Source organism: Taeniopygia guttata, chromosome 1A, assembly GCF_048771995.1.
Source record: "Taeniopygia guttata chromosome 1A, bTaeGut7.mat, whole genome shotgun sequence".
Taxonomy (NCBI): domain Eukaryota; kingdom Metazoa; phylum Chordata; class Aves; order Passeriformes; family Estrildidae; genus Taeniopygia; species Taeniopygia guttata.
The window spans coordinates 29,478,411-29,505,926 of NC_133025.1; the positions used below are offsets into that span (position 1 = coordinate 29,478,411).

A 27,516-nucleotide genomic window follows, 5' to 3' on the forward strand; every position below is an offset into this window, starting at 1 on the left:
AACACTCTTGCACGTCAAGCAATCAAAAAGCTCTTGCTGTCCCATGGTCAGCACTGTTCATACATTTTCTCAGGTATTTTCAGCTTCTGCCTCAGAGCTTGTAGTACTGTGTAATATATCTGAGAATATTTCCAGAATATTTCACCTTGTGGATAGGTGGTTAAAAACCTGCTGCTCCTCACTCACCCCAGAGCCAAGACATACAAGAAGCAGCTGCAGGCTCAAAAGCATTTAAGTTGATCATGTACTACTTCTGTCTGATTCTGTACAGTGGGAGCTTCCCTGCCTCTGTGCCCTCTCATTACACTTTGGAGCACTGCATGGTGGTTTTGACCCAAAGCACCATTGGATTCTCTCGGGGCCAGGAGGCTGGGCTGGGTTGTTTACGCTGATGTGTAAAACTAGTGAACAGCCTGAGTGTTCACTCGCTGGTGAAAAGGCGCAGTAAGAACTGCACAGAAGGCAAGATGTAGGGCAGTGACTGCTGTGACGTGAAGCTGGGGTCTGGGAGCTGCATTCTGCCAAGGATAAAGACCAGGAATGAGTGCTGAGCCCTGCAGCTGCATGACCACAAGGCAGTAGTGTGTTCCACTCCTCATCTGACAGAAAGGACAAGCCACCAGCTGGGCTTAAAAACCAGATGACAGACCAGCCATCCCAACAAGAGGCTGATTGCAGCCAAAGGCATGGCTTGATGGTGACATTACCTTAGAAAGCTAATTGTCAACCCTGCCTAAGCTCAATGCTTAGTCTGGTAAATGTGCAGCGGTTGATCTGTCTATTCAGTCACCTAAACCTGGGGGCTGTTAACCAGTAACTGAAATGACCAGAACCTTCAGCATGCCATTCTCTCTCCAGAGGAATCTACTTCATTTTTTCCATCCTTGTCTTGTTAGAGGACTGTAATGGCTGTTGGGATCTTACATCCTTCTACTTCCGTGTTCTCAAAGTCCAGGGAAAAATTTTTGTGCTCTCTGTGGAGCTTGCTTTTATTGCCTTCATGTTTTCCAAATGTATTTGTGTATAAATTTGTTGAGTTGGTATTTTCATATGCTTTTTTTATTATTTTTAGTTGAAAGAGTAGACTTTCCAATGCTAGGCAGAGGGAGCACATTCTTATTTTCCATCACGCTGCCCACACTACTCTTATTAGAAAACTGTGTGCACACATGCATCCTTCTTGGTAATGCCTCCTTTCTGAGAAAGGAACTTAGAAACCTCTGTATCTTCAAAGCCAGAGAATCTGTGGTATGTGGTCTTCTATCTGGCACAAAGGTGTCAGACCTTGCCCAGCTGAAGTTACTGGGCATCATGGGTTGAATTTTCAGCAGAAACCAGAATTTTTATTCATAGTGATTGTAATAAGCTAGAACAACCATAAAGGTTGGTTGTGTTTTTTTCCATCATGGTACTGTATTTACACTAATTACATTATTCTGAACTGACTTTTGAAACTTAATAAATTTGATCCATGAGAAAAAGTGTCTATAGTTACTATGATTACTTTTCTTGCAGTGCATTTTGAGATTACTCTGCAGCAGCACAGAGTGCTGCTGCATATGGACCACTAATCAAATTGCCTGATTAGGTGAAATTCTAGACTTTCAGCACAGATTCCTCATGCCAATTGCAGTAATAATTATTACATCATTTCTGCTCAAGGGAATCACTCAAATGCTTTGGATATAATTTCATTTTTAAACTGACTGTATAATTAAATAATACAGTATAGCCAGCAGTAATCTTCCTCCGTATTTAAATGCAAATTTTACCAGTTACCAGCAGGAGCCATAGCATCTCTAATTGTTTGCAGCTAATAATATATTATGACTAAAAAATGTTAGCATTAAAGTTATGAAGTCAAACACTTAGAAGTTAGGCAGCATCAGCATTAGCAGTGCCCAGACAGCTTCCATTTCCCTGCCATTTGTTTACATGCAATTTACAGTGTTTATGTACACAATCATTGTTCTTTTTCTCCTCTTAAGTCCATTGCCTCATTTAGTAAACTGGTAGTAATTGCAGATTTCTTTTTATCTTCCTCATAAACAGCATGGCTCTAGGTCTTGTTTAACTCAAATTATCCAAGCATTGCACAGAACACTTTCATTCCTTTCATCCTCTGTGTTTCTGTGGTGCTTTTGCCACACCTGAACACTATATCCAACAGGGGTGTGAGTATCAGGTTGCCTAACTCCTGTTTTTAGGGAGACAGGGAGTTTTAGGAACCCAGGACCTTTTCATAGGAATGTAGGCTGTTGAGGTGATTAGTAAGATGTGGGGAAGGTAAAACACGTCTGAATGGATTGTGCAAACACAAGATGCTGAACAGGGAGATCCAGATTGCACCGGCAGGAATCCAGTGCAATTGCAATGGCAGGAATGTGTCTTCTGCTGGGCCACAAGAAAATAAATCATTTTCAACCACTTTTGTACAGTCAGATCTTAATCCCATTCTGTGTTTATAGTTGATAAACTCCCTTCTTTTCTTACAAAGTTGTCTAAAAATGCTCACCAATGACAAAAGTTTTGGAACACATTTTTAAGAAACAACTTTTCTAGTTTTGCTATTACAAATACCATACCACCCATCATCATAGAACAGTTCGAGTTGGAAGGAAGCCTAAAGATCATCTTGTTCCAAATCCTCTGCTATGAGCAGGGACATCTTCCACTGGACCAGGTTGCTCAGTGCTCCATCCATCTTGGTCTCAGACACAACCATGGATGGGACATGCACAGCTTCTATGGGGAACCCGTTCCAGTGCCTCACCACCTACACAGTAGAGGATTTTTTCTAGAATGTGCTCTAAACATACTCTTTCAGTTGGAAGCCATTCCCCCTTGGCTTGTCACTACATGCTGCTGTAAATGACCTCTCTTTGTGACGAATGCCCAGCTGCGCTGTAGAAGTGCTGAGCTCCTTGCATAGCACCCTGGGCAGTTGGCTTGAAAACTCTGCTGAGAAAAGCTGGGCCAAACCTTGTTCAAGCAGCTTGCTCAGCACCACGTGTATTAATTACATCCTGAAGCAGGGACACAGGCCCCTTCTCTGAGGCTATATGCAAATTCTTTGACAAAGAGATAATCTTTCTTCCTTTCAACCTTCTGACAGCCCTATATACTATCTGTCTTTTGCAAAAATTAGTTAACGTTGCAAAAATTAGTTAAAGCTCTAGACAGACAAATTTTACTTAGCCAAACCTGGAGTCATTGTCATTGCAGCCCCATCTTGTATACAAAAGAATATAGGGTCCTGAAGTTTGGGGTTTATACTGAAAAATTATTTCTTTTGCCTTAAAATCTGCTATCATCTGTGTTAGATCAAGGGATATTACTCTGTACCTTTTACCTTTTTTGTAGTCACAAAAAATTCTGAAACAGAAAAACCACGATCCAGTCCTTTCCTTTGTGTCTTTAAAATGAGGATTTGCAATGACAAACAGTCTTGAACCAGAACTATTTCAGTGTTCATGACTTCGAGTTTGAAGTCTTATTGATCTGCTTGTTTACCACATCTCTTTATAAATTTATTTTTCAGAAGAACCCTGAAAGCCAGTTTCTGCCATTAGAGCCATATTAACCAAAGAGGAATGATTGCAGTTACTGATTTTATTCATGGGTTGTGATATGTAGCAACCTGAATTTTTATTTTAAAGGCTCTCTGAGAGAAAGAATTGTTTCTTGTTGATTGGTAAAGTAGCTAAGGCAGTAAAACGCTCTGTTCTACTGCATAATGATATTTCTGAGGGAACCACAGGGGCTATACCCAGTCTGGACCCTAGCAACCCCCAGGGAATTAACCACAGTGCCTGACAGCAAGGCAGGAAATTCCTGTTAGCCAGCAGTTCCAAAGTCATGATTGCAGTTTGCACTTCTGAATGTTTTGGTTATTCCCAAATCCTGTTTTAGTGGCCTACATCTCTTCTTTAATTCCATAGACACACATTAATTTCGGCAAGTATATAGCTCAACACACACTTTCTTTAACTTTCCATTTGTTGTTGAATAATATCTTTTTAATCTACTAGATAATTCTTATTTTCTCTAAAATTGTATATGATGCATCTTGTTGGTAAGTAGATTTAATATACCATAGGGAAAAACATGCTTATTAGTTGACTTAAAGATGCTGTGTACTTTTTTAAAAGTGCATTTATAAAAAATTTTGCATTTAAAATAATTTATTAAGCAAGAGGAACATTAACTATAGTAATGAAATTGATGTATCAATTAATGAATTGATTCATTCTGGTCACTAAAGGCCATATGCTATGGTTGATATAATTTGGCATAAAAACTCTCAATCTGCTTGGACATTTTTTAATACATCAGCAAGAATTTATCTATAACTTTAAATACCTACTATGTTTTGCAAATCTGTCCTAATACCCTTTGGGTTCTTAAAATTAGCCTATCTCACCCTTTGCAACCTGGATTTTATTTACTGCAACAGGAAAAAAATGCAGCCCATTCTTCTTGATCCCTTTTTCAGACTAAAACAGATTATTCCAAGTAAAGAAATTTTTCTCTTAGAACTTTCTAACACAGCTAAAAGTCAAACTTGTCTGTAAGCTGGTGCTGAATTCAGTGATGCAGCTGATCCCTTATGTTTTATGTTCTTTATGTGGCTGAGGTCATTCTTTTTCTCTACTCTAGAAACTAAGAACTTACATTTTTGACAGCAGACATTATAATGTTTTCACTATTGTTTAAAATGCAAGAAATGAAATACATATGCATGTATGTATGCCTCAGTTTGTAGGAGTGTGACAGAATCAATCATGAAGCAGGCTCATTTGGCAGTCAACATTACAGTAGTTTTCTAACTGATTCCATATATAATTAAACCAAAGCAGCCCTTAATTGAAAAATATAAGGAGGCTTGTTTGTTGCATAATTTTATTATATTTAAGTTACTTACTAGATTATAAAAAGATATATGTGGAGAAGACAAAATTATTCAAGCCCATATTCCAACCTGAGATTAGTGCCTGAAAAGTACATCAGTCTGATGCCTACTGACTTAATCACTTTATTCCATTACTTTATACTTTGACAAAGCGAGCCATGTGTTTACCATGCATACAATCAGTTTACAACTGAAAAGCATACAAAATATTTTTTAAAATTATAGCAGGTAGGTATGTTAATACATTCTAAAACCAAAGGTTGTTTATCTTTAAATTGCCTGCTGACAGATGAGAGCCAAAATAATTCTTTCTGACAGCCATTTCAGCTGAACATGGGTAAACTGTTTAGCTTGAGAAAAAATATTTGGAATATTCTAATTAGCAACTGAATTTCTGCAGTGATTTACAGTCAGCTGGAGTCGGACATGGATACTGGATGAAGCCAGGTTGGTTCTGGCATGCACTGCAGCAGTGAGAAACAGGAGCCAAGATTGGCTTTTCAGCAGATTACTCTGAAATCACAGAGTTATATCTAAAACATCATTAGCCCAGTGTTTTGGTTTTGAAGCTGAGGCTGTGGCTGGTCCAGGTCTCACTGAAATGTTTTAGGATTTTTGCCACAGGTTTTGGGCAATTGGCCGTCTTTGAGTTCTGAACGCATAAGAACTGTTTTACAATTACTGAGACCCCTAAACATTTCAATTCAGTGTCTCTTAAATATTTAGGTACTGCTATCAGCAGAATCATTTCCACAAAGTCAAATTTCTTGGTTTTATAACTGCCTGCTATTTACTTTATCATTTTTGGTGAACTACAATGACTCAGACTTGTGATGCCCGCCATTATATAGCCAACTGAATGCTCTCCTGCTTAGGGTTAGCCATGAAAGAGCATTTATTTTTTAAAGTCATTCCACATGTTCCCATCCTTTGTTTGCACAGCTGTAAAAATAGATAACTTAATGGAAAGAAGTTTCAAACAAGACAGAATCATCTTCCAAGACAGCCATTTCACTTCCTTTGTGCTCCAGCAGCATCTATAGCTTTGTTATTAGGTTACCTTGGGCTTCTGAAATGAAAATCAATGTTTTCCTTGTTATGTGGCATAGATTAGGTTTTGGGGTTGATGATACCTGCAGATCTGCACTATGTGAGTGCACTAAGTATGTAATTTATTGACAGCTGGAAAGCCATTTTGGCATTACTACATTTTAACATTACTAATTGTCACCGTGTTTCTCACGTGCTGTAAGACTGCAGGGGACCCTAAGGGAACAGGACTTTCACCTGGAAGACAGCTGTGTAGATTTCTTATTAACTGCAAATGATAAGTTGTAAAGCATAGTTTGATATAAAAATAATTCAATTTCTCTTCAAATACGTAACTTTTCTGAAAGCAAAGAATGTGGGGTTTAGTAGCATGATTTTTAATTCATTGTTGAATAATTTCTTTCTAAGAAATCATCAATCATTCTTCAATGTGGTCTACAGGTATGAAATAAAACAAATTTAAATACACTCTAATCACAGGATTTAGCAGAATGAATGCTACTAAATGCAAGCCACTAGTATTTGGTGGAATGGGGTGAAACCATCGATAATTTTATAATATCTGCTCTCAAATGTGCATGGAGAAAATATCATAGCCCAAAGAACCACTAGTTAGGAAAAATCCGTATCTGGAAAAAGACCACAGTCTTTGGATCTTGTTATCCCAAAAGACAGGAACAATCTGACTCCATCCAGTTCTTTGAGCCTCACTGTGGCAAACATGATATGATCTTTTCATTTGATTTTCATTAGAACACATAGACTTTACTAATCACCTTTTTTTTTTTTTTCTTTTCTAATGTGGTGACAGTGATAGCAAATCTATCAGGAAATGTTCAATTCAGATAAAAATTGCATGTAAATATTTCCTGATAATTTCCAGTCAGTGATGTGTTTTGTTCTTATACTAATTTTATTTTGCAATCTATTTGAGGCCTAAAAACCTGAGCATGTCTAATTGTGTGCATAATGTTCACACATTTCTATGTGTAGTGAAAGTTGTTGCCTCAGGCATGGCTGTGTGAGGACAGGGCTGTGAGGAAGCTTGAATGGGGGTTTGAAATATCATCTACTCCCTTCTCCTTCAGCAAATGCCTGCTGCCCATTCCTGCCCTGCTTCCCACCCGCTGCTCACTGCCCCAGCACTGCGGTCTGGCTCTGCAGCGCCTCATTTTCTGTAACCAAACTGTAATCTTCCCTCTTTGGGGAGCAGGAATGTCGCTGCATGCCCCCACTGGGTAATAATTAGCATTGACTCCATGATTCTCAGAAGGCTGATCAGTCAGCCAATTTATTATATTATACTTATTAAGAAACCCATCACCCTTACGGACAGTCACTATACAGGTGGACCCAATTGGTCCTTGAATCCAAACACCATCACCATTGGCCAATTAAGAAATCAACCTATGGTAAACAAATCTCCATAACACATTCCACATGTGCACAACAACAGGTGCAGCAAGTGAAGATAAGAATTGTTTCTCATTCTTTTCTCTGCTCTTCTCGCAGCCTTCCCCAGGACAATTCCTGGGAAAGCTGTGTGTTGCTCTCTGTGGCCAGAGAGCTGCTGCCACACAGGAACTCCATGGCTGCAGGCAAGTCCCACTGAGGGGCTGAGCAGATGTTCTTGAGCACATTGGTTTTGTACTTAGGAGAGCACAGTGTTCTATTAACTGATTTTTCCCCATGTAAGAAGAGGATTTGGGACTTAGACTGTTTAAAAATTCTGTGAGAGACTATCAACACTCTCACAAAATTCTGTGGGAAGTGAGAGGTGATGTGAACTCCATAGCAAAGCCTGGGGATTCCAGATGTCATTTTCTGGCTTTGCATTCTTGGTTGCTCATGAGGTACCATGTTCAGTGCCAGGGCTGAGATCTTGTCCTTAACAATGTCTTCACAGGCCTCTTAGATACCAGGTATTAAGAGTTTAGTGTTGTAAAATCTTCTTGACTTCTCAGAATAATTTGGTGCCTACTAATTTGAGTTAATGGAGGTTATTTACAAGCCAAAAGAGTGCTGCACCTCTTTTTCACCTCTGGTTATTTTTATTTGAGTGGAAATCAATGATGGCAAATATAGAATTTCTTTGTCACAAAAAGATTGGCATCTTCAGGCATGTTGTGACGATGTCCTTGTTACAAAGCCAAGCCCAGTTGTCTTTTCAAACATCAGCTTATCCAACATTTTTGTGGTTTTCTTGTCATTAAATTTTTTTGGACAACATCTTTTTTCACTTCTGGATACTGCTTTTTTTGTTGTTGTTGTTGTCTCAGTCCTCTTTAATTTACAGATGCAAAAAACCTTTTCATCCCTACTGCATATGTTTTGGACAGCTTCCATTATTTCACTATTCAGACCCCAAGGAAAGGTTTAATTCTTTATATTTAATTCTTCTTTATATTTCGAACAAAGGAAGAACAGCTACCATGTCTATCAGTAGGCCATAGCCTCTCACCTGTAGCAATAGGTAGAGATTACTAGTAGTAATGTTCATTAAAGCCTTTAAATTTGAATTATGTGATGAGAAATCACTGAACTTACAAAAGCATCCTCTGTCAATATCAATTAACTAATGAAAAGACCAAAAACTTTGCGTTGGCTATCAAGGAATTTTTTTGGTCTTTATTCAATCCAGTCAGAAATTCTAGTTCACCTGTGAGAAAGCAAAGTTGTAGAGAAAATTCTGTAAAAAAAAAATTGGTAGAATAAACATCTCCCGTGGCCCCTGGCCAAAAGAATGGGATACACATAGGTTATAAAGAAGTAGTGTGGGATTAACATGGATCACTTAGTACCGCTGCATTGGCGTATTTGAGGGAAGGTGTGAGGTGTGGACAGCTCACTTCAGTGTCCTGCATTGAAGAACACTCTCCAGGCAGCTGGAAACACCACTGACATACTGGCAGCTCAAATAGCACCAAGATGTTCTTGTAAAGTAGTTTGCACATTTTCAGTACTTAAAATTTTTACAACAGCATCTTTTGAGAGGACTAGATCAAAGGCCAACTGGTATCACTGAGCAGACACTCAGAACTATAACTACAATAGAAAGAAATTAGGTTAAGTGTTCTGACAAAAGCATATGTTGTTGGATTGCTTGAAGACAGAATTTGATGTATCTGTCAATTAAAATCAGAGTATGCTGGCATAAAACCAGAAGATTTCTTTGTTCTCTTGCACCTCGTTTGCTTTGATTGGCTGGGTGATAGAACACAAACATCTAGCCTTGATGTACTGTAACTCAAATATTAAGAGGAGTGATAACATTTCTGAAGATATGAGTAAGAAGAACTGTTATTTTAATATAAAATTTCAGCACAGTGGCCTTTAAACATAACTATGAGAACACTAGGACCAGACTTACATTTAGAGGAAGCTGGGTCTGAGGAAGGAACTCAAAAGCTCCTCTAGGCCAACCTCATAAAGGTGATGCCATATTCAATATGGCCTAAATTGTTCTAGGTTATTTAATTAATCTGTACTAAATAACTTCTGATGTTGAATATCTCACATGACCTCACCTGACTTCCCAGGCACTCTCTTCTACTGTTCCTGCTGTTAGGAAATTTTTCTTAGTGTCTAGCACCAAACTTTTATGTATAAAATTTGCTTTTATGCAAACTTTTTTTCCTCCATAGTTAAAACTGACTTTACCACAATGCTGGTGGGGAGGTAGAAGAAATAAATTAAGTGATTTTGGGGGTATAAAAAGCACTTTGTGTGGGTGCACCTTTTTCTGGCAAAGCTGAGTTTTGCACTACTGCTTTTGTATTTCTCAGAGACTAGAATGGTCTCTTCCAGATAAAAAATTGACACAAATTGGCACAGCTGCACTTGCAAACCACTGTCAAAACAAATCTTATCTAAGTACCCTTCAAGCAGTGTCAAGGCTTTGTAGTTTTGGAGTCATATGAACATTAAGATGTAATTAACTTTAGAGAAGTTCTTGTCTATTGTCTCATGAGAGTTGAGAGTGGCAGGCCCCTTTTACGTAAGTTCTTCCATAGGGACAATGACCCAGGGACTCTCTTGAGCATTATTTCAAGTACAAATGTTAAGACCCAGATGCAGAGGCAAATTTTAGTCACTTACAAATTTCACAAAGATATTTCTGACCAGCCCCAGTTCCATCCGGATTTGGGACAATTGGAATTCTTCCTGTGAATGCCATGTTTCCAGCTTCAGTTCTGTCTGAAGGGTTTTCTAGACAAGACTGATGATGGGGGTGTGGTTACTTAGCAAAAAGACAACTTTAACTCCTGATTCTGCCATTCAGTGGCTGAGAGTCTTCACGTCTGTGTCCACAACTGCATGTTTTGTGTAATGACACACAGAGTTTCAGAGCAACTGTTTATGTTGCAAAACAAGGTGCTTATATTTCTACTTCCCTCTGCCCATTACATGTGGGCAGAAACATTCCTTCTTCTGTGGGTTTTCAGAAATACTTTGTATCTGGATATCTTTGTGTCCACACAGAGAATAAAGAACGAAGGAAATGCAGGGAGATGTCCATTACACTTACATTGAGAGTATATATTTCCCTTCTCACCCTAGTCTAAGCTGAATCCATTAAATCATAATGATGCACGTGTTCAGCAATTTTTCAGTAGCTGCTGAGAGATGCTTGTGTTTTCTGAGACTGAATGTTATTGTCTCAACATGTGACGTTTGAACACTGCATTAGTCCACATTTTCCATCTCTTTTTTTCAAATTCTGGGAATGTTTCTGAAGGTCTTAATGTTGTGAGAGCTCACAGACCTTGATTATTCAGCTTGGCAGACCTTTGGGTTATGGCTCTAATATTTCAGAAAAGATTCACTGACTTGCTTTTGTCTTCTCCCTGGAGCATTTACTATCACCAGAGTAGAGACCTGGAAACTGACAACACCACCTGGAACTAAGACCCTACCAAACACTATGAAGGGGTATTTAAACCCTTTCTGAGGGTTTAAAATTAAGAATTTTCTGCTTGGAGGCCATGAGAGAGTTCTGTTGATTTGTAATCTTGTTGTGCTCTTTTTTTAAGTGTTCTGACATATCTTCAGCTAGTATAAATGAGCATCATCAGTGAAAAAGAAAAGCTTCTTAAAATGTCTTGAAAATTTGGCCATTTAGCAATGAAGGTTTTAAGCCAAAAAAAACCACCCCAAAACCAAATAACAAAAAAGCTAAACTAAACCAAAACATAACCAGCTGTGTTCCTCCTGGCTTTCTATCTGATGGGTGTTGAGCTATTCTAAAAGGCTAATTATTTTAGAGTTTGGAGATCTTCTTATAGTATTATACTACTTTTGGTAGGTTGAGGCTATCCTTTCCAGACAGCACTGGCATTTAGGTACCTGTGTTATCCATGACCCTTCCTCAGCTCAGGACAGACTTAAGTAAGATATGTCTCAGCTTTAATGATCTAAAAATAACAGATGGGATCCATCTGCCTGCCGTGCATAGGCAGGAAGCAGCCTGCTCCCTACAGCTACTTGATGTTATCTTCAGCCTCAGGATGTTATCTGACTTCTTAAGAAACAAAAATAGTTTTGGAGAAACAAAACCTTACAAATACCTTGTGGTAATTGTAGAGCTTCTGTAACTTACTTCCAGTAACTTTATTAGGATGAATTTTGTGTGTTATCTTGTGCTTGATTTGGTAGCCAGTATTCCCTGTGTGCTTGATAATGGCTTCATGCAGTAGCATATTTGACAAAGTCATTTTTAGTTTATGTTGTATTTTCAGGAAACCAATTCAGTTTCCAAGTTGTTCTTTTTTGACAGGTATTGATGGAATGGGTGAGGAGCAGCTGAGGTGTCAGTGGCATCAATACCCACCGAAGATGTAGGTGTGTTTTTAGGTTATCTGTTACTGAGTGAATATTACAGTATCACAGCCTGTAAAACACCATTCCGAGCCTTGTAGAAGAACTCTTTGCTACTGTTATTTGTTCTTTCCTGACAAGTACAGCCAGCACAAGCTAGGGTTATTTGTGCAGCTGGAGCCAGTTTGGGTACACTTATTCATTGAAAAACAAACTTCTTTTACAGAGTCCATGGAGTTTCTGAAACACGAAATAACTAGTAAAATACTAGTAAAGGGTTGCTGTTTGCATCATTGTAGTGATGCATCACTGTCAAAATGTTCTCGTAGCATTACCTTGTCATCCTGGTGGTTCACTCTCTTGCCACCTCCTGATTGTAACTGAAGTGTGACACACAATTGTTCTATTTCTGAAACATTAAATAAGTGCAATAAACTGGCTTCTTCACAAATCATTAAAAAATTAAAACTATAAACCCATAAAAATTACCACAAAAATGCTAACATATTTTCATTTTTTATGTTTCATTTTAGTCTTGGAACTGAACCAGGTGATTATTCCTACTTACGGAACTGTGCCAGACCAACAAAACCTTCATACTCCTGAATGGGTGGGTACCTGTTACTTTAACTATGAATACCTGTAAAATTTCCTCTTGTAGGTATGCAACAGTCCAGTAGCTGTTCCAGGAGACTAGCATTCTTTTGCATTTGCATCACATGTAGTTCAACTTTGTGATGAAATCTGAGTTGCTGTTATCCCCATTTCCCTAAAGGTACCTGAAGTAATTGACTCAGATCTGAAAGTACAGGTTGTCATAGGCACTGGACTCAATTATCAGTGACCCATAGAGACACTATAAGCTGATATATACCCATACACCTCCTCTCTCTATGTAATTTTGTTCACAAATGTATAGGATTTCTTTGTGTGTATAAAGAATAAATACTTCTGAACACACCCTACATATAAACACACACACTCAAGAAAGCTCTAAGAAGGCTTGGAGACACCAAGAAATTCCTTACTCCAGAGACTGAACTGACAAGAAAAAGAAAGACCTGGAGTTGTCCATTCCCTTTGTCCAAAGTTCAAGGTTCCCAGCTCACCTAAGATTTTCTGCAGCTAGCAGGCTTCTGGCTCTAGCTCAAGAACTCCTGACTCAGATCTCAGAGGAAAACCAATATCCAAAGTAACTGGAAATGAGTTGCCTCCTGGGAGGTGGACATCCTCGACTCCCCTGACCCTGTGTGTCACAGCAAGGTGTTCATTGAAGCTGTTTAAACATTCTTGAAGCATGAGGAGCAACCAAGAGCTTCTATTTCCCAATTGAATGCCTAGACTTGGATGTTATAAAAATCCTTCTTAGGGTTTCCTTGTGGTTCATTGATTTTTTTAACATATTTTTATGAAGTGAAATAGCATCAAAACAGCTAGAATGTAGTATACCTTGTGGTTAGAACAGTCTCCTCTGAACCGTCTTGGTAGAATTTATTTTTATTTCCAGTGAAAATTGGTGGTCAAAATAAATTTTTATTTTTGGTTACTCATGTTTACCAGAACTTGTAGTTTCTTCTCAGTTTTAGAAGTATCTCTGCACTGCTCCTTCTATGTCAAGTTCTCCTTGTTGATTTAGATAGTTTCATTGGGTTGGAGGAAACAGAAAGATAAAATTGACATCTGCTGAAACTCTACTAAATGCATTAGGGTTAATTGTAGCTAGAAACAGAAATTGAAGAGGAAGCCTGACTTGAAACAGTTGAATAGAAGGGAAGTACTGTACCTTTTGTCTAAACTTAGATCGTGCATTGCAGCCAGAAGTATTCTGGAAATTTGATTTAGTTCTGCAAGTTCTTCTGAGGAGCCAAAACTAAGTAAATTACTGGCTAATAGAAACAGTCCTGTTCTTCTTATGGTGCTTTCTCTAATTACAGGATCATATGCTAAGTTTGCCACAAAATCCCTGCCTTGTTTGGCACATGAATAGGACAATTATCTCCAAAACTCCAAAAATCTGTGAGGATATTGTCTGTGGTACTTCATAAAACTTTAAATGTGGCAGGAAATTGCAGCGAAGGAATGAAAGGCTCTTACCACTAGAAAAACTGAGTTTGGTCCTAGATAATTGGACAACCCCTTCTAAAGGATTTTTGTGCAAGACTTGTAAAGTTGCAGCCAGATTTTCTTTTTCCCAAGTGCCAAAGGAGAACATCCATGGCCCTGTTTGCATTTGCAAGAGAGTGACATGTGGACCTGGAATCGAGTGTATTGCTCTTTGAAGAGAGAGAATTGCTGAGCTCCCTGGAAAGATGTCACTGTCCTGCTGTAACTCCAAATTTAGGAGACAGTGAACAGGTTTTGGCATAGATGTTTAGATGCCTTATGACCATTAAAATGAGAGTTATACTGTTGCTTTCTGTCCTGGGGGATCTTTTAAAATTAAGTTTCACAACATTTGCGAAACACTGAGATTCTGTGAGGAGAATATCAAAGTCATAGTCAGAAAGAAATCCCTATTTTAAGCATTTGAGCTATTTAGATGAGGTGTAACAAAACAAAAACAAAACCAACAAAAAACCCAATGAATAAACAAACAAAAACAACAATAATCCCCCATCAGACATTACATGAAGATAATAATAAGGAGTATTCCATAGCTACTACAAGGAGCATAGAAATATGGCATGTGATGTGATGATACAATTCAATAATGTTTCATAAACAATGTGTACAAGAAAGACAAAACTGCACAGACAGCATTAATTCAGGGTTTTTCCAGCTCATGTTTCATTTTGCAGCTTATCTGCTTTATAGGTAGATAATTTGAATTGGCACATAACAATAAGATTTTTTTTTTTAAGTGAATATCTGCAGAGAGAGGGTTAACTTCTTCAAACCTTCTATTACTGCTGCCCCTCACATACAATTTCTTCTGCAAAAAGGCTTCTGGGAAGTTCAAAAGAGGGAATTTCCCAGCTCTTGCATCCAACAAAGATGGGAGTTGCTGAAAAGCAGGTTTTCAGTCAGCATTTTCTTCCTTTTCTTTAAACGTAAGGCCGTTTGGTGTCTCTCTAATCAGGAGTGACTGGAATTCCTCCTGCAGCCAGCAGCAGCCTGACGCTCAGACAGGAAGTCAAGTGGGTGTCTGCTCCAAACTTAGCTCAGGGGACAAGGCATCCCAATGCCTGGCCGGTTACCAGCTGCTTTTGCTGACAGAAATGCATGACTGTAGTGACACCCCATATTTTTTTCTACTTCTCTTTAGTCTCAGTTTATTTCAGTTTGTTACATAGCTAAAATTCCTTTGCATGTTGAGGAAATGAAAAAAAAAAACTTCTTCTGATTAAGTGCTTGCTAATATTCACATTATTGCTAAAAAGAGAATGAAAACAGTCTTCTGTTGTTATTAAAATATATTAATAATAAAGGAAAATGTTAAAGGCTCAGCAGTTTTATGACCCCCTGGAGACAGACCAGCATTATTTTGCAGTATGCAAATAAACTTACATCTTCCAGTACAATCTTATATATTATATATGTATCAATATAATCCAGAAATAAATGCTTGTGTTGGTCTTAATGTCAGAAAGTTGTCTCTACTGGTTGCTCAGAATCTAAAGGTATAAAAAATCTTTTTACATGGCTGTGATAGTAAGAAGAACTTTGTATTTCTGTAATATTTTCTTCAGATGATCTCAAAGTCCTTTATAAATAATTATGTTTCCTGATACCCCAGTAATGTAGTTTATTTTCTTTTTATTTACTTGTTTTAAAGTTTCCTGAGCAGACAGAGAGAAATAAATGTGTTCCTAATTAGGCACTCTGAAATTTTCCCCTTCATAAAACCCACAACTGAAGTGCAACTTGTGCCTGTCTCTGTGCCTTAGTGGGAGGATTTTTTGCAGGTGCCTATCAGCAGAGGCAATGTTACATAGGCTCTGCTCTGCTCTCTTCTTTCCCAGTATGATTTATTCACTGGCATGCTGCAAGATGCTGTTTTGAAGCATATCTGAAAATTATGTGAGGTTGCAGACAAGTAGTTTATCCCTCCAGTAATGATTACATTTGGCACTGTTTGCAGTCACACCAAAGGCTCTTGAAGGCAAAATAAAGCACTTCTTTCATCTTTCCAGATAGATAAATCATTCCTGCAGAATCTCTTGTTATTTAAAAAATCCAGCTTACAATACTGTGCTTGTTCAGAGTATAGTAAACAATAAATAGCTGCAATTCCTGCGCACATATTTTCTTCACGCTTGTCTCTGTGCTGCCCATCCCACCATTATCCCCACTGAATATTTAACTATATTATGCCTAGAGAAGCCTGGAAAAGTGAGGCAGGTTTCTTGCAAGTGCAACCATTTTTTGTCCCTGGAACACGGCTGCTGCTGGAAGGAGCTTTCCTCCTGCATGTTCTCCTTTAATCCACTGCGGGCATCACGGGTAGCCATGGCTACGGGAGCAGCTCCCAGCGAGGCGCGGCGGCTCCCCTCAGGCGCCAGCGAGCCTGGTTATACTTGCGGAGGGCACACAGAAATCTCCCTCCTGACGAAGTCTGGGTCAAGGGGCTGAGGAGACTTTCCATGGTGTGGGCATTTGAAGCCAAAACAGTTCCCTCAGCCTTCTGTGCTGGGGCAAGCTTGTCTTCCTCTCCCACTTGCCCCTTTCCCAAGTGCTGCTGTGTCCCGGGGTCTGGGGGAGCCGGTGCTGCTGGCTGGTGATGGCTTGTGCTGGATTACCAGAGGGCAGCAAGCTCCTTATGCCTCTGCCGAGGCGGCCACAGGGGGACAGGCTCAGGGAGTAGGGAGATAAGGTGTGTAAGGGAAGGGGAGTGCATGGCAGAGTGCTGCTTATGACCAGCGCCTTCAGTGTGGGTGCACCAGTGCAGCGGGATCCCAACCCAATCCCATCTGCTGGCACCGAGGGCCCGAGTGGGGCTGTGGAAAAGGCATTTGGTGCTGAGGAGGTGGTGTCTGCATTACACACATTTCTGGGCTTTTCCTTGCCACAGGCTCCTCCCTAGAGTGAAGTGCCTGTGATGCTCACAGGACCTGTTCCGAACTGAAACACAGAGGTACAGCCACACTGCTGTCTCTAGGCTAACCCATAGAAGTGTAACCTCCGTGTTACATAAACTTTATTTGTGGCCAGGTCTTTCTCGCCTTCAGATTCCTTCTATTAAAAAAGCGACTGATAGTGCCCTGGTAGGCAAGCAGTTGGTTTAACAGCACTTGGGCAGTTATTAAAGGCTGCAGATTGTGTGCTAAGTATAATTACTATTTCACAGCTAAATAGATATATTTATTTTTTTTTATTACTGGTGTTAATCAGTATTAACCTGCTGTCCATTAGAGTATTATTAAAACATTAGAGTGCACAACTGATTGCCTCTGTCAGTACTTAAAAACGTGTTTATGCCAAAGCTAAAAAATTAAATAGTGCAGTAAATAGTCCTGTGTTTTAGAAGAGGTGCCAATGGGCCTGTTCATTATAATTTGCTACTGATACTATAAAAAAATTTGTATTGAAATTTCAGCCCCATTAATTCGTTTATGCATGCAAGCTTGTGTGCATTGCTATGGTAGTAACATTTGTAAAACTGTCAAATAATATTACATATTAAAAAAAGTCCCAAAACAAACATTGTCTCAAAGGAATGCTAACTTCAAAGTACACTACATCTTTTTGGTTTCCAGTCCTGTTTATCCCTGGGTACTTATGTTGAATAATATATGATTTTTCATTACCAGCTATCCAGTAGGGATTACAAAATACCCCACACATGTAAGTTAATGTGGCTGTTTGGAAACTTGGCTATTACCTTCTCTTTTACATTTTACTTCTTAATTTTGATTGAGCAATACTTAATTTATTATGAGCTACATAACTATCTATTTGTGTGGGTCTAAATCTTGATCTATTAAGTAATCAGGCTTCATGAGTCAATTCTTTATTATTTTATTGATGTATAAAGTGTCTATGGAAAGGTCAACTGAACAATGCCCTTGTAATTAAAAGCAATGGAGATTACATATAAAAAGTTAGCTCCATAAGTATAAATTTCTGTGTATCTGGATTCATGTGGTCCAATATTTACTAATCTTTCAGCTATATTCAATTTATATGTGCATAGTGTGTGAAAGAGAGATGAAGGTGTATGTATACAATAACAGTTATACACACATGTGACTGACAACACTTATGTAAGTAAATTTATCAGTCAGAATGCTGGTTTAACAGGCAAATTTTATTTTATAAATTGTTTTTTATAACTATTGTATATATAGTTTTTAATATAATACATTATTATTGATAATCCACTATTGTTGATAATTGCTGGTTTTTTAAGCTTAAAAAGGACTACATTTAAAGGAAAACTACTTTCCATCTCTTTCTTCTCTGTCCTGAGGACAGTTCATATCAGAAAATGTGCTAAAAGATGTAGTGTAAAAACAGTAAAAGCTATTACTACTTTTATGCTTTCAAGTGCTTGACTTTCACAACTAAATTGTGTGTCTTATTATAATGATGTTTCTAGGATTCCAAAGAGGAAAAAGCCCAGTTACAAGATCTCGTGCTTTATGCAGTGGCAACCCTTCCCCCTGTTATTCATTACCGCAGGATCTGGGCGCTGTGTTTCCACACTGCAGCACAGAGACACTATAGCCCATGATGTGACCCAGCCTGCTGGGGTCCCAGGGCAGAGCAGCAGCTCCTGGGCCGGGCTCTGTGCCTTCTACTCAGGCACCTCCCAGGATGTGTTCCACGGGGGCTGTTGGCTCTTGTTGGTGCTTTCCTCCCAACAGCAAGTCTTGTCAACATGAAGTCATCATGGTTATGTTTTAAATGAGACTGGAAATTACAGCAGCAAGGCTGTGGTTTACACCTGTGACTGGTCCTCAGCAGGAGGAAAGCTTGTCACGGCCAATTCTGATTTCTTGATAGGACAATGCCAACTTCATCTCTCAAGAATTTAGAAATTTACACCTGTGACTTGCTTTGGCTGATAGAGATACTCGGGGTCATTGTGGTCTGGTGGCATCATCTGGAAATTGAATGCCTTTTTTTCCTAAAACTTTATTCACAGTATGCAATTGTATGTTGATTTGGTGACTGCCTAGGTAGTCTCTAAATCCTGTCCCAGGCTGTGAAACTAACATACAGAATGTGTGTATACTGGCCATATGTGTATGTGTGTCAGCAGCTGCTTGCTGTCAGATTTGTCACAAATCCCGACACACAGGTGGCATTCAAAGAAAACTGTTCTATTCAAGAATCTGCTCAGACTTTTGAAGCAACAAAGTCAACAGGACCTCTTTGCAGCAGGTCCTAGCCTTTGCTTGTGCAACATAAAAAAATAGTGAGTTTAAAGTCCCCTGAGTTTATTTAAAATATAGAAATGTTGTCATAATTACGGGGAGACATATCTTGATCGCCTGTTTTGGCTCAACCAATAAACAGTTACAAAATAATCTACAGGGAGAGGTTTTGCAAAAAAAACCATGAAATATTTGTTTTGGAAAAACTGACACGTGCCTCCTAAAACACTATACACTCCCTGGAACTTGGGTGCTCCTGACTGCAGACTGACATTCTTCTCGGTTCTTCACAGTTGAAGAACAACCATTTCAGGCTGCACTGCTGGGGTTTCTGACCCCATAACCACATATCCATGGCCTTTCTGTGGGCCAGACATCCTAGAGCTCCAAAACCTGACCTGGCATGTCTCACGAAATTTGGTCTGAACTGACAGGGAAATTCCAGGCGTGGGACATCTGGAAATCATTGCCACATCCACAGCAAATGCAAGAGATTATTCTGTGTCATTTTTCCTGACCTGATCCTAGCTTGGCCTACCCTCCATGCCCAGCCAGCTGGAGGCCAAAGCTCCTCTGCAGTTCTGTGTGGGAGCCTTGCCAGTTTTGGAGATGTTCCTGTCTCTAATGCCATGCCGAGTCCCACTTCAGGCTTTTGATATCTATCAACTTCGGTGGTACCGCCTCCATTAACAGCATGGACGGGTTTGGCCAAGTACCTGAAAGGTTGGTGCACATTGCATAGCATGATTCAGATAACATTACAGCTGAAAGGAGGGGGTTGGTAATGTGTGATATTGCCCCCAGAGTACTTGAAGGAACTACAAAATCATTATTCAAGCATTCAGGTTTCCCTGTCACCAAAGTATCTGTATCATTTCACGCACAAAATAACACATTAAGATGTTATTAGTGGATATGACAATCTATCCTACTTTCCTCTAGGGACTAGATAATGGCTTATGGATATATTAAAACTTTTGATTTTGGCACCTGTTATAACATGATGGATGTGTGGCACACAACAATGTGGTTTTGCTTGCTGAGTTGTTGCAGATAAAATGAGAAATAAATCCACATAATATGTGTCTGTTTGGAGATCTCATCTCTGCTCTGACCATGTTCTTTGTTCTCTTGGCAGCAGTGGGTTTAAGTATAAGCACGCACAAAGCTACTGCTTTTTTTTGGGTTTTTTTGGGGTTTTTTTTAGTAATTGCAGAGATGCTTACATTTGTTCAGGTAAGAGAACAGATGGGAATGCACTAATTCTGAGACTCCCATCAGGCAGCAACAATCTTGTAGACAAACTATCTAATGATATGTCCATGATGGTGTACAAATTACTAGACAGATGCGTTATTTGGTACTGATGCTGCATCCCAGAGCTTCTCTCATTATGAAAAGCTAATGTACCATTTTTAAAGAAGAAAGTTAGATCAAGGTTCTGTTGATTTGATGTCATGCAGAGACCTGACAAATTCCTCTGGATAATTTCTTTCTCTTCATTTTACTCTGTGCAACTTTGTCATTTTGGGCTTTCTGTTACACAAGGCTGATAATATTGGATTTCTATTTTCCCTGAAATACTGTGTAAAGGGAAGCAAGTAAGTAACTAGCAAGTAAAGATCTTCGTATTAATCTATGCCATCTGCCTTTCAGGTGGATTTTGATGATAAGCCTGACTCCTTGTTCTTCAAAGATGGGCAGCGAAGAATTGACTTTGTTTTGGTGTATGAAGATGAAAGTAAAAAAATTGCTCATAAGAGGAGTGATCGTAAAAAGCAAAAGGTAAGTTATTTTTCATATATTGGGTGTTAGAGCTGTGGGCAGAAAGGACAGTGCCCTCACCCAGAACAGCAATTGCTTTGTCTTATCCTCAAAGTACTCTTGGGAGCTGGGAGACTGAAGCCCATCAAACTGAGCAGAGAACAGGGCTTGAGCTGCGAGATTGCTGTGTAGATGGGCAGAGCACTGCATATTGTGTCTGTCAGTGTATGCTTGGTGACCTCAGAGCATCCTCCTGGGAGGCCACCTTTCAGAAGGTGTGAGCAGGAAAATGCCAGTGTCAGGTTAGAGTTAGACACCAAGATCTTCACACCGGGAAAAGTTTCTGTACCTACAGTGATTCAATTAGGCCCCTTATGGACTTTGGTAATAAAATCAGAGTATTCATAGGAACCCAAAGGAACTGGCTGACCAGTTGCTCCAGTTCACAGCAAGACAGCTGCTGACATTCTGCTGACTTCTGATAATGTAGCTAAGTTGTTTAAGGGAAATAACTGTACATCTGCCTCCAGAATTTCTCCCTGTACAATTATTTCCCTTGACACTTCAGCAGCTTTACCCTTGCTAGAGATCTTGCAAAGTTTCTGACTCAAGCCAGTGATTTCTTGATGCTCCTTAGCATCCATACCTTCATAGCTCCTTAGTAATGAAGCACAATAATAGATTAACTATTATTCTTTAATAATTTCAACTATTATTCTTTGATCGGTTCTATCAGAGGACTACATTTATTATAGCATCTAGGGTCACAAAACCAAATTCAGCCATGCCACTAAACTGTCTGAGAAATAAGCATGCCTGAGATTGTTCCCTTGGCATCTGCACTCCCCCAGCCACCCACATCCTCCTCTGATTTAGTAATAATCCATGTTCCAGCAGCAGCCTCTCGTAGAGACAGGCAGGGACAAAGATATCACTTAAAGCAACTCATATACAAATAATAATTTGCAGTTAGGAAATAGAGGAGTAGGAGTAAAAAGGCCTGTAGCTGAGTTGGTTGATACTCATTACACAGTGTTGTTGTTGGCATTAACAGGACAGCCATAAGGAATGTCGTTAGTGGGGTTTGAGGGAGTCCTGCTGTGGGTGGATGTTGTATTACACATGATCAGAGGATCAGCAATATAAATTAATTGAAAGAGGTAATTAGGAAAAAAAAACTGAAAAAGCTGCCCCTTTGGAAAGAATTGTTTTCATCAATTAGCATTTTACATTTATGTTTGTAATACTTGGCCATTGCCCAAATATATTAAAAATATAATGAGCATCTTTTCTAAGCAGTGATGGAAATTAAATGTGAGCAGTGGAGTGGTATTTTCAGTTCAGCATTAATGTTAAGATAATAGCCAGAATGAAACCATTAATAATTAGACCAGGAGATTGTAAGTAGGTACTTGCATAAAAACTTTAGCTTCCAAGGTCTTAGGTCCACAAAGATATGCAGTCACATTGACTCTGTGCTGGGCTGAAGAAGAGGAAGCAATCTACCTACGCGCAACACATGTGAGGACAAGACCATATCAGACAAGTGACCAGATAAGGGGAAGACTGAGCAGCTGGGGAGCAGTTCTGTGGAGGAGGCCCTGGTGGTTTTCGTGGAGAGCAAGCTGAGCAAGAGCCAGTTGTGCAGCCTGACAGCAAAGTGGCCAACAAAACCTGTATGGACAGTACAGCCAGGAGAGTGACACACGAGCCTAGCATGACTGGGATGTGTCAGAATGAAGCCAAAAACAGCATTTCCATGCATAAGTAGAAGCTGAAGCAACAGGGGGACTGTACACGTATACCTCATATCTGAGATTGAAATTAAGATGCCCAAGATATGCTCATATTTCATCAATGTTGGCATAAAACCAACTTGATAGCTCGTCTTTACTGACATTGTTGTTTATTTGGTTGTAATTTTTTCTGAGACAAATGACTTCCCCCCTTGTGATGAAATGCAACCAAAATAAGGAGCATTTCTATGTACAATCAGTTTTAAATACTGCATACATCACTGTCTAATCAATGATGAACTGAAAATGTCAAATTTTATAAGTAGTATCTTGTGTCATTCAGGGTGCTTTAAGCATGGAGTTCCTTGCTCATGCAAAGTTCCTTTGACTCCCCTGACAGTTTTATAGAGCTATTATCCAGAGCTCTATTGTGCTCAGAATTTGGAAACTCCAGCTTACTGAAGTATAGAAGATTCAGTGAAGTCTGTTCTCGTAGGGTGACATCCTCAAGTCACTGGAGCAAGTTTTCCACTGGTTATGTGCAGTGCTACTGGTCTGTGTAATCTAGAGATTTGTCACTGGGAAAAAATCTGTCTGACACACACAACTCCCCACCTAATTGCATGATATGGAAGTCACTTCAGAATTCAAATTATTAGTGGACATCTGTAGATTTCTGAAGTGAAATGTTTTGTGTGCTGCCGTGTGTGGGTTTTTAATGATACATTATAAATGTGGAGGAGTCCCCAAATTCTTACTGAGTTTAGACAGAAGGATTTGAAAATCAGACCACAACCTAGGTATCCAATTTACTGGATTCAGAGAAACAGGGCATAGATCCACGTGTTCTTCTGCAGCAAGAGAAGACTCAGATCCTGAGAGTATCCATTATATTGGATTTGAATGGCTTTCTGCTCTTTTCTGAATAATTGGATAAATGTAATGGAATGGTCCAGCATTAGTTTATAGTAGTAAGCAATATTCCTGGGAAAATAGCTGGAAATAAAACATGGGTGTGATTTGAAAGAAGGAAAAAAAATTATTCTGATGCTGAAGTCTTTCAGCCTGGGGCCTGGAGTCTGTCGACCCCGGCTGCCGTAGGTGCCCCGGATAGCGCTGGGCTGATAAGCACAACCTATCCAGGTTCCTCAGGCAAGCTCCCAGCCATGGGCAATCTTAGCAAGCAGCTCAGCTCTTAGGAAAGATCAGCTCTTTGGTGAATTCAGCTCTTCAGTGATTTCAGCTCTTTGCTTGCTAAGCACCCTAGGCAGACACAGGGAGAGAGGAGAAGGCTGTGTGCAGTTCCACAGCGGTGCCTTTATTGGCAGCTCCTGCAAAGGGTCTCAGTGACAGCTCTTCTGCCAAACTGGGCAGAAAGGGGTTTATATATGGTACTAAGGTGTTGGAAATTGTCCAATAGCCAGGGTCGCGTGAATATGACCTATGGTCTTACAGAGAGATAACAAGGGTCCCAATGTGGAAGAGGGGCTACTTGGGTCCAGTCATCATGACTGGGCATTTCTTATCCTAGGCAAGCAGCCAGGCCTTGCAGGGCCCCTGGCTGCTACACTGAAGCTCTTGGAGATCCACAGGACTTCTCTTATTTTCATCTGTTTCTGAAATCTGGTTTAGGGTAGGCAAAATCAAATGAATGAAATGACAACCTCAGGGAAGTTTCTAATGTAATTTATAGATCCAAAAGCTAGTAGGTAAGTTTCAAATATGCAGCTCAATTCAAGCTCCACACTTTTTAAAGTTGGTATACAATTAATTTTGCAAGCACTAGCAAAAATGAGACTGCCAGGAGAGGATTCCAGAAAATGTACCTTGCAAGCAATTGAAATTCTTGCTCAAAGCATGTATTTTAAATCTACAATTTATGTACCCTATTTGTCAGGATAGCTTACCATCAGAATAGAATTTAAATATCTCCAGTCTCTTTAGAATGCTTGGGAATGCTCCCAAATACTAGCTTCATTTTTTGAGGTCCTCAAGGAGCTCACTGTTGAAAGTCAAAGGATCAGGGCCAGAAAGGTATTCAAGATAAATCAATGCAGAATGTCATTTTAGTCTATCTATTTCCCCCCAACAGAAATAAACAGAAAGACTGCCAGTAATTTAAATGGGAATGTGGGAAAAACCTTCACGTCCAGCCATGAAGGAATTTGTGCTTCTCAGAAATAGATGGATTTTGTTTGATTTTTTTTTAATTGAATGAAACTATCACTCATGGAGAGTATTATACACATCTCATTGGGGTTTTTAAAGTAGTGTTACTGAGAACTTCAGCAGAGCTGGAGAACTTTGTTTTCATAAGCAAACACTGAACAGTTCTTGCCTCTCTACTTGTCTAGTTCAGATAACTAACAACAATAAAACCACAAAAAGAAAAAGCATGACCAAAAATAAGCTTGGGTAACTTTTCAAACAAGAATTATACTTATCCTACTGCTTAGCATGTGTCATACCTGCAGTGAGAGAACAGCACTAGGTTTACAGGTAAAAGGGTATCTCTGTGACGTTTTATGCAGTGATTTGAGACAGTAGAGAATGACAGGCTCTGCATGCCTGTGGTGCCTACTCAGGAAATGAGGAAGTCAGGAAGCATGCCTGCTCAGGAAGTCTGATAAGTATGGCAGGGACCTTCAGCACTGGGAAGAGGGTGGCCACACCTGCCTTCATTTCAGCTGAATGGTTTGGTTTTGAACCAGAAAGTCACTGAAATAGAACCTCTGTTCCTGAGGCAACAGGCAACCAGAAACCCAAATTTTGCTACTTTAGAAGGAAGGATGACAGAAGAATATGAGGACAGATAGAAGGAGGGAGTTACTCTGCAGTTACTACATACATTTGTAAGACAGAAATGGGTCTTTCCAAACAGGGTGGCTGGAAGCTGTTGTTGAGGGCAGGGCTAAACTGCAGTATTACCAGCTCTGTGTGGTCACGGATCAGGTTGCAAAAAACCATGAAGCTGGCTTAAAATCAAAAGGTGTATCAGAAAATATATTTTTGGAGTTCTTTGGGTTTGCATTTTTGGGGGCTTATTCTCTATAGCATGTCCTGCTTCACATTTTTTTTTTAATTGTCTTCAAACAAAAAGGAAAGAAGCTTACTGAACAGAGCTTCTCAATCAATTAGTTTTCTGATGCTGAGAGCTGGGACTTTGAGGAAAGCTCCCAAATGCCATCAAAGAAACTGTGAGGCAGCTAATATTGATACAATGACCCTCTTCACTCCCCTCAACTGTTTTCCATAGGGGAGGCTTTGGGTTCCATCTACTTTCTCTTATTGACTCTGATTTATCTGCCTGTCAGGTAAGGCACAGGAGGTTATTCAAGCTCTCTTTTTTGTTAAATTTTTTCCCCTGAACCCATATGGATATTGTGGTAGGGAACTTTTCTCTTTGCACAAAAGAAACTTGCAAAGATATGAGTTGGTGTTCTTCTGTCACTGTAATCAAAGCAAGTCTTCCCTACCATTTACAACACACAGGGGGAGAAGTGCTACTCATCTGCTACCAATTTCCAGATCCACAATCTTGTTAATCTCCTCAACCTGGCAAGATAATCACCAGAAATTGAAAGCACAATGGTGAAAAAGCAGCTCACAAGTGCTGATCCTTCCACGTGTCTGTAATACTTGACATTTACTTACTTTCTGCTTTAATTTTCTTAAGACTGTGTATGATTATGCATCCTAGATATCTTAGTCTATTGACTAGCTATTCAATCAGCAAAACCTATGTCAGATTTAGATCAGCAGCATCACCATGATTGCTTGCAGGTAGCTAAGCAAAATGCCAGATACTAAAATAAACTTTGGATGGTCTCCTCCTTCCAGCCTAATAAGCTGTTATATCTATATACTGTATTCCCCAGTCAATGCAAAACCACTGTAGACTCCTCTGGGTAAAAGTCTACCTCCTCCATAGATCATTATACACATAATTCAATCATTTATATAAAATAGCAAAGCCCCTAATTAGCAAAGCCTCCCAGAGGCTTTGTTTCTCATGATTTGAATTTGCATTATTAGAAACCTTAATATTGTCAACATTCATCTAAGATTTTGAGAGCAAAATTCATTTTGGGAACTCCTTGCCATAATCAATTATTAAAGGAATCTGATTAAAAGATTTTTAAAAATAGTATTAGATTTCTACAAATGAGAATTGTTCTGCATCTGTTTTTATGCTATTTAGAAAGAAAATAAAACAGACATTTAGCCCTCTGCCTGTTTTCTTTGATGGAACAAAGCAGAACTTGGATTGAAATACTTTCATGACTGAGCAGTATTCACTTTAGAAACAACCACATGAATATGGAAGAAGCAAAGAGGTGGGATGAAATGGCAGAAGAGATACTACCAGAGTGACAAACTCCTGTCTGTTGTGTATTACATATATTAATGAACTGGTAAGAAGGTTGAGTTTTGATAAAACAAAAATTGCAGAGGAAATCATTACATAGTTTACTTAGAAGCCAAGGTGGCTGAAAACCTTTAACTTTAAGGAGACTGGAGAACACTGTTATCTATGAAATAGTGAATATCTAAAAATGGAAGAGAATATATTACTGCAAGAAAAACCCTCATTCACATTTGTGATTTTAAGTTAGAGCTGTCAGTACAAAGGTAATTAGACGTATACATCATAAATGTCTGTATTACACGCACACACATATATACAAGAAAAAAATATAAACAGCATTATACTGTCACCAATAGCCAAGTGAATTACTGAGACATAGAGAGTGCTATCAAAGCCTGGGTTTGTGGTTTTTTCCTGAAAAAAGCAAGGAGTAAGGAGAAATGTGATAAGTATTGATGAGAGGAAAAAAAAAAAACAGGTTGAAATATTTTTCTCTTCTTGTGCCTAGCTTGAGTAGAAGGTGATATTCACTGGGAGAAAAAAAAAAGG

At 39.2% G+C, this 27,516-nt stretch overlaps 1 protein-coding gene across 1 annotated transcript in view; it reads left to right on the top strand.

Moving 5' to 3' along the window:
* The window catches only part of ANO6 (anoctamin 6), a 69,917-nt gene that overhangs the window by 14,315 nt on the left and 28,086 nt on the right, over positions 1-27,516 (top strand). The window contains exons 2-3 of the mRNA XM_030263784.4: positions 12,313-12,389; positions 20,755-20,883. Of these exons, the coding sequence (XP_030119644.4) occupies positions 12,313-12,389; positions 20,755-20,883 (206 nt within the window). The remainder of the gene's footprint in view (positions 1-12,312; positions 12,390-20,754; positions 20,884-27,516) is intronic.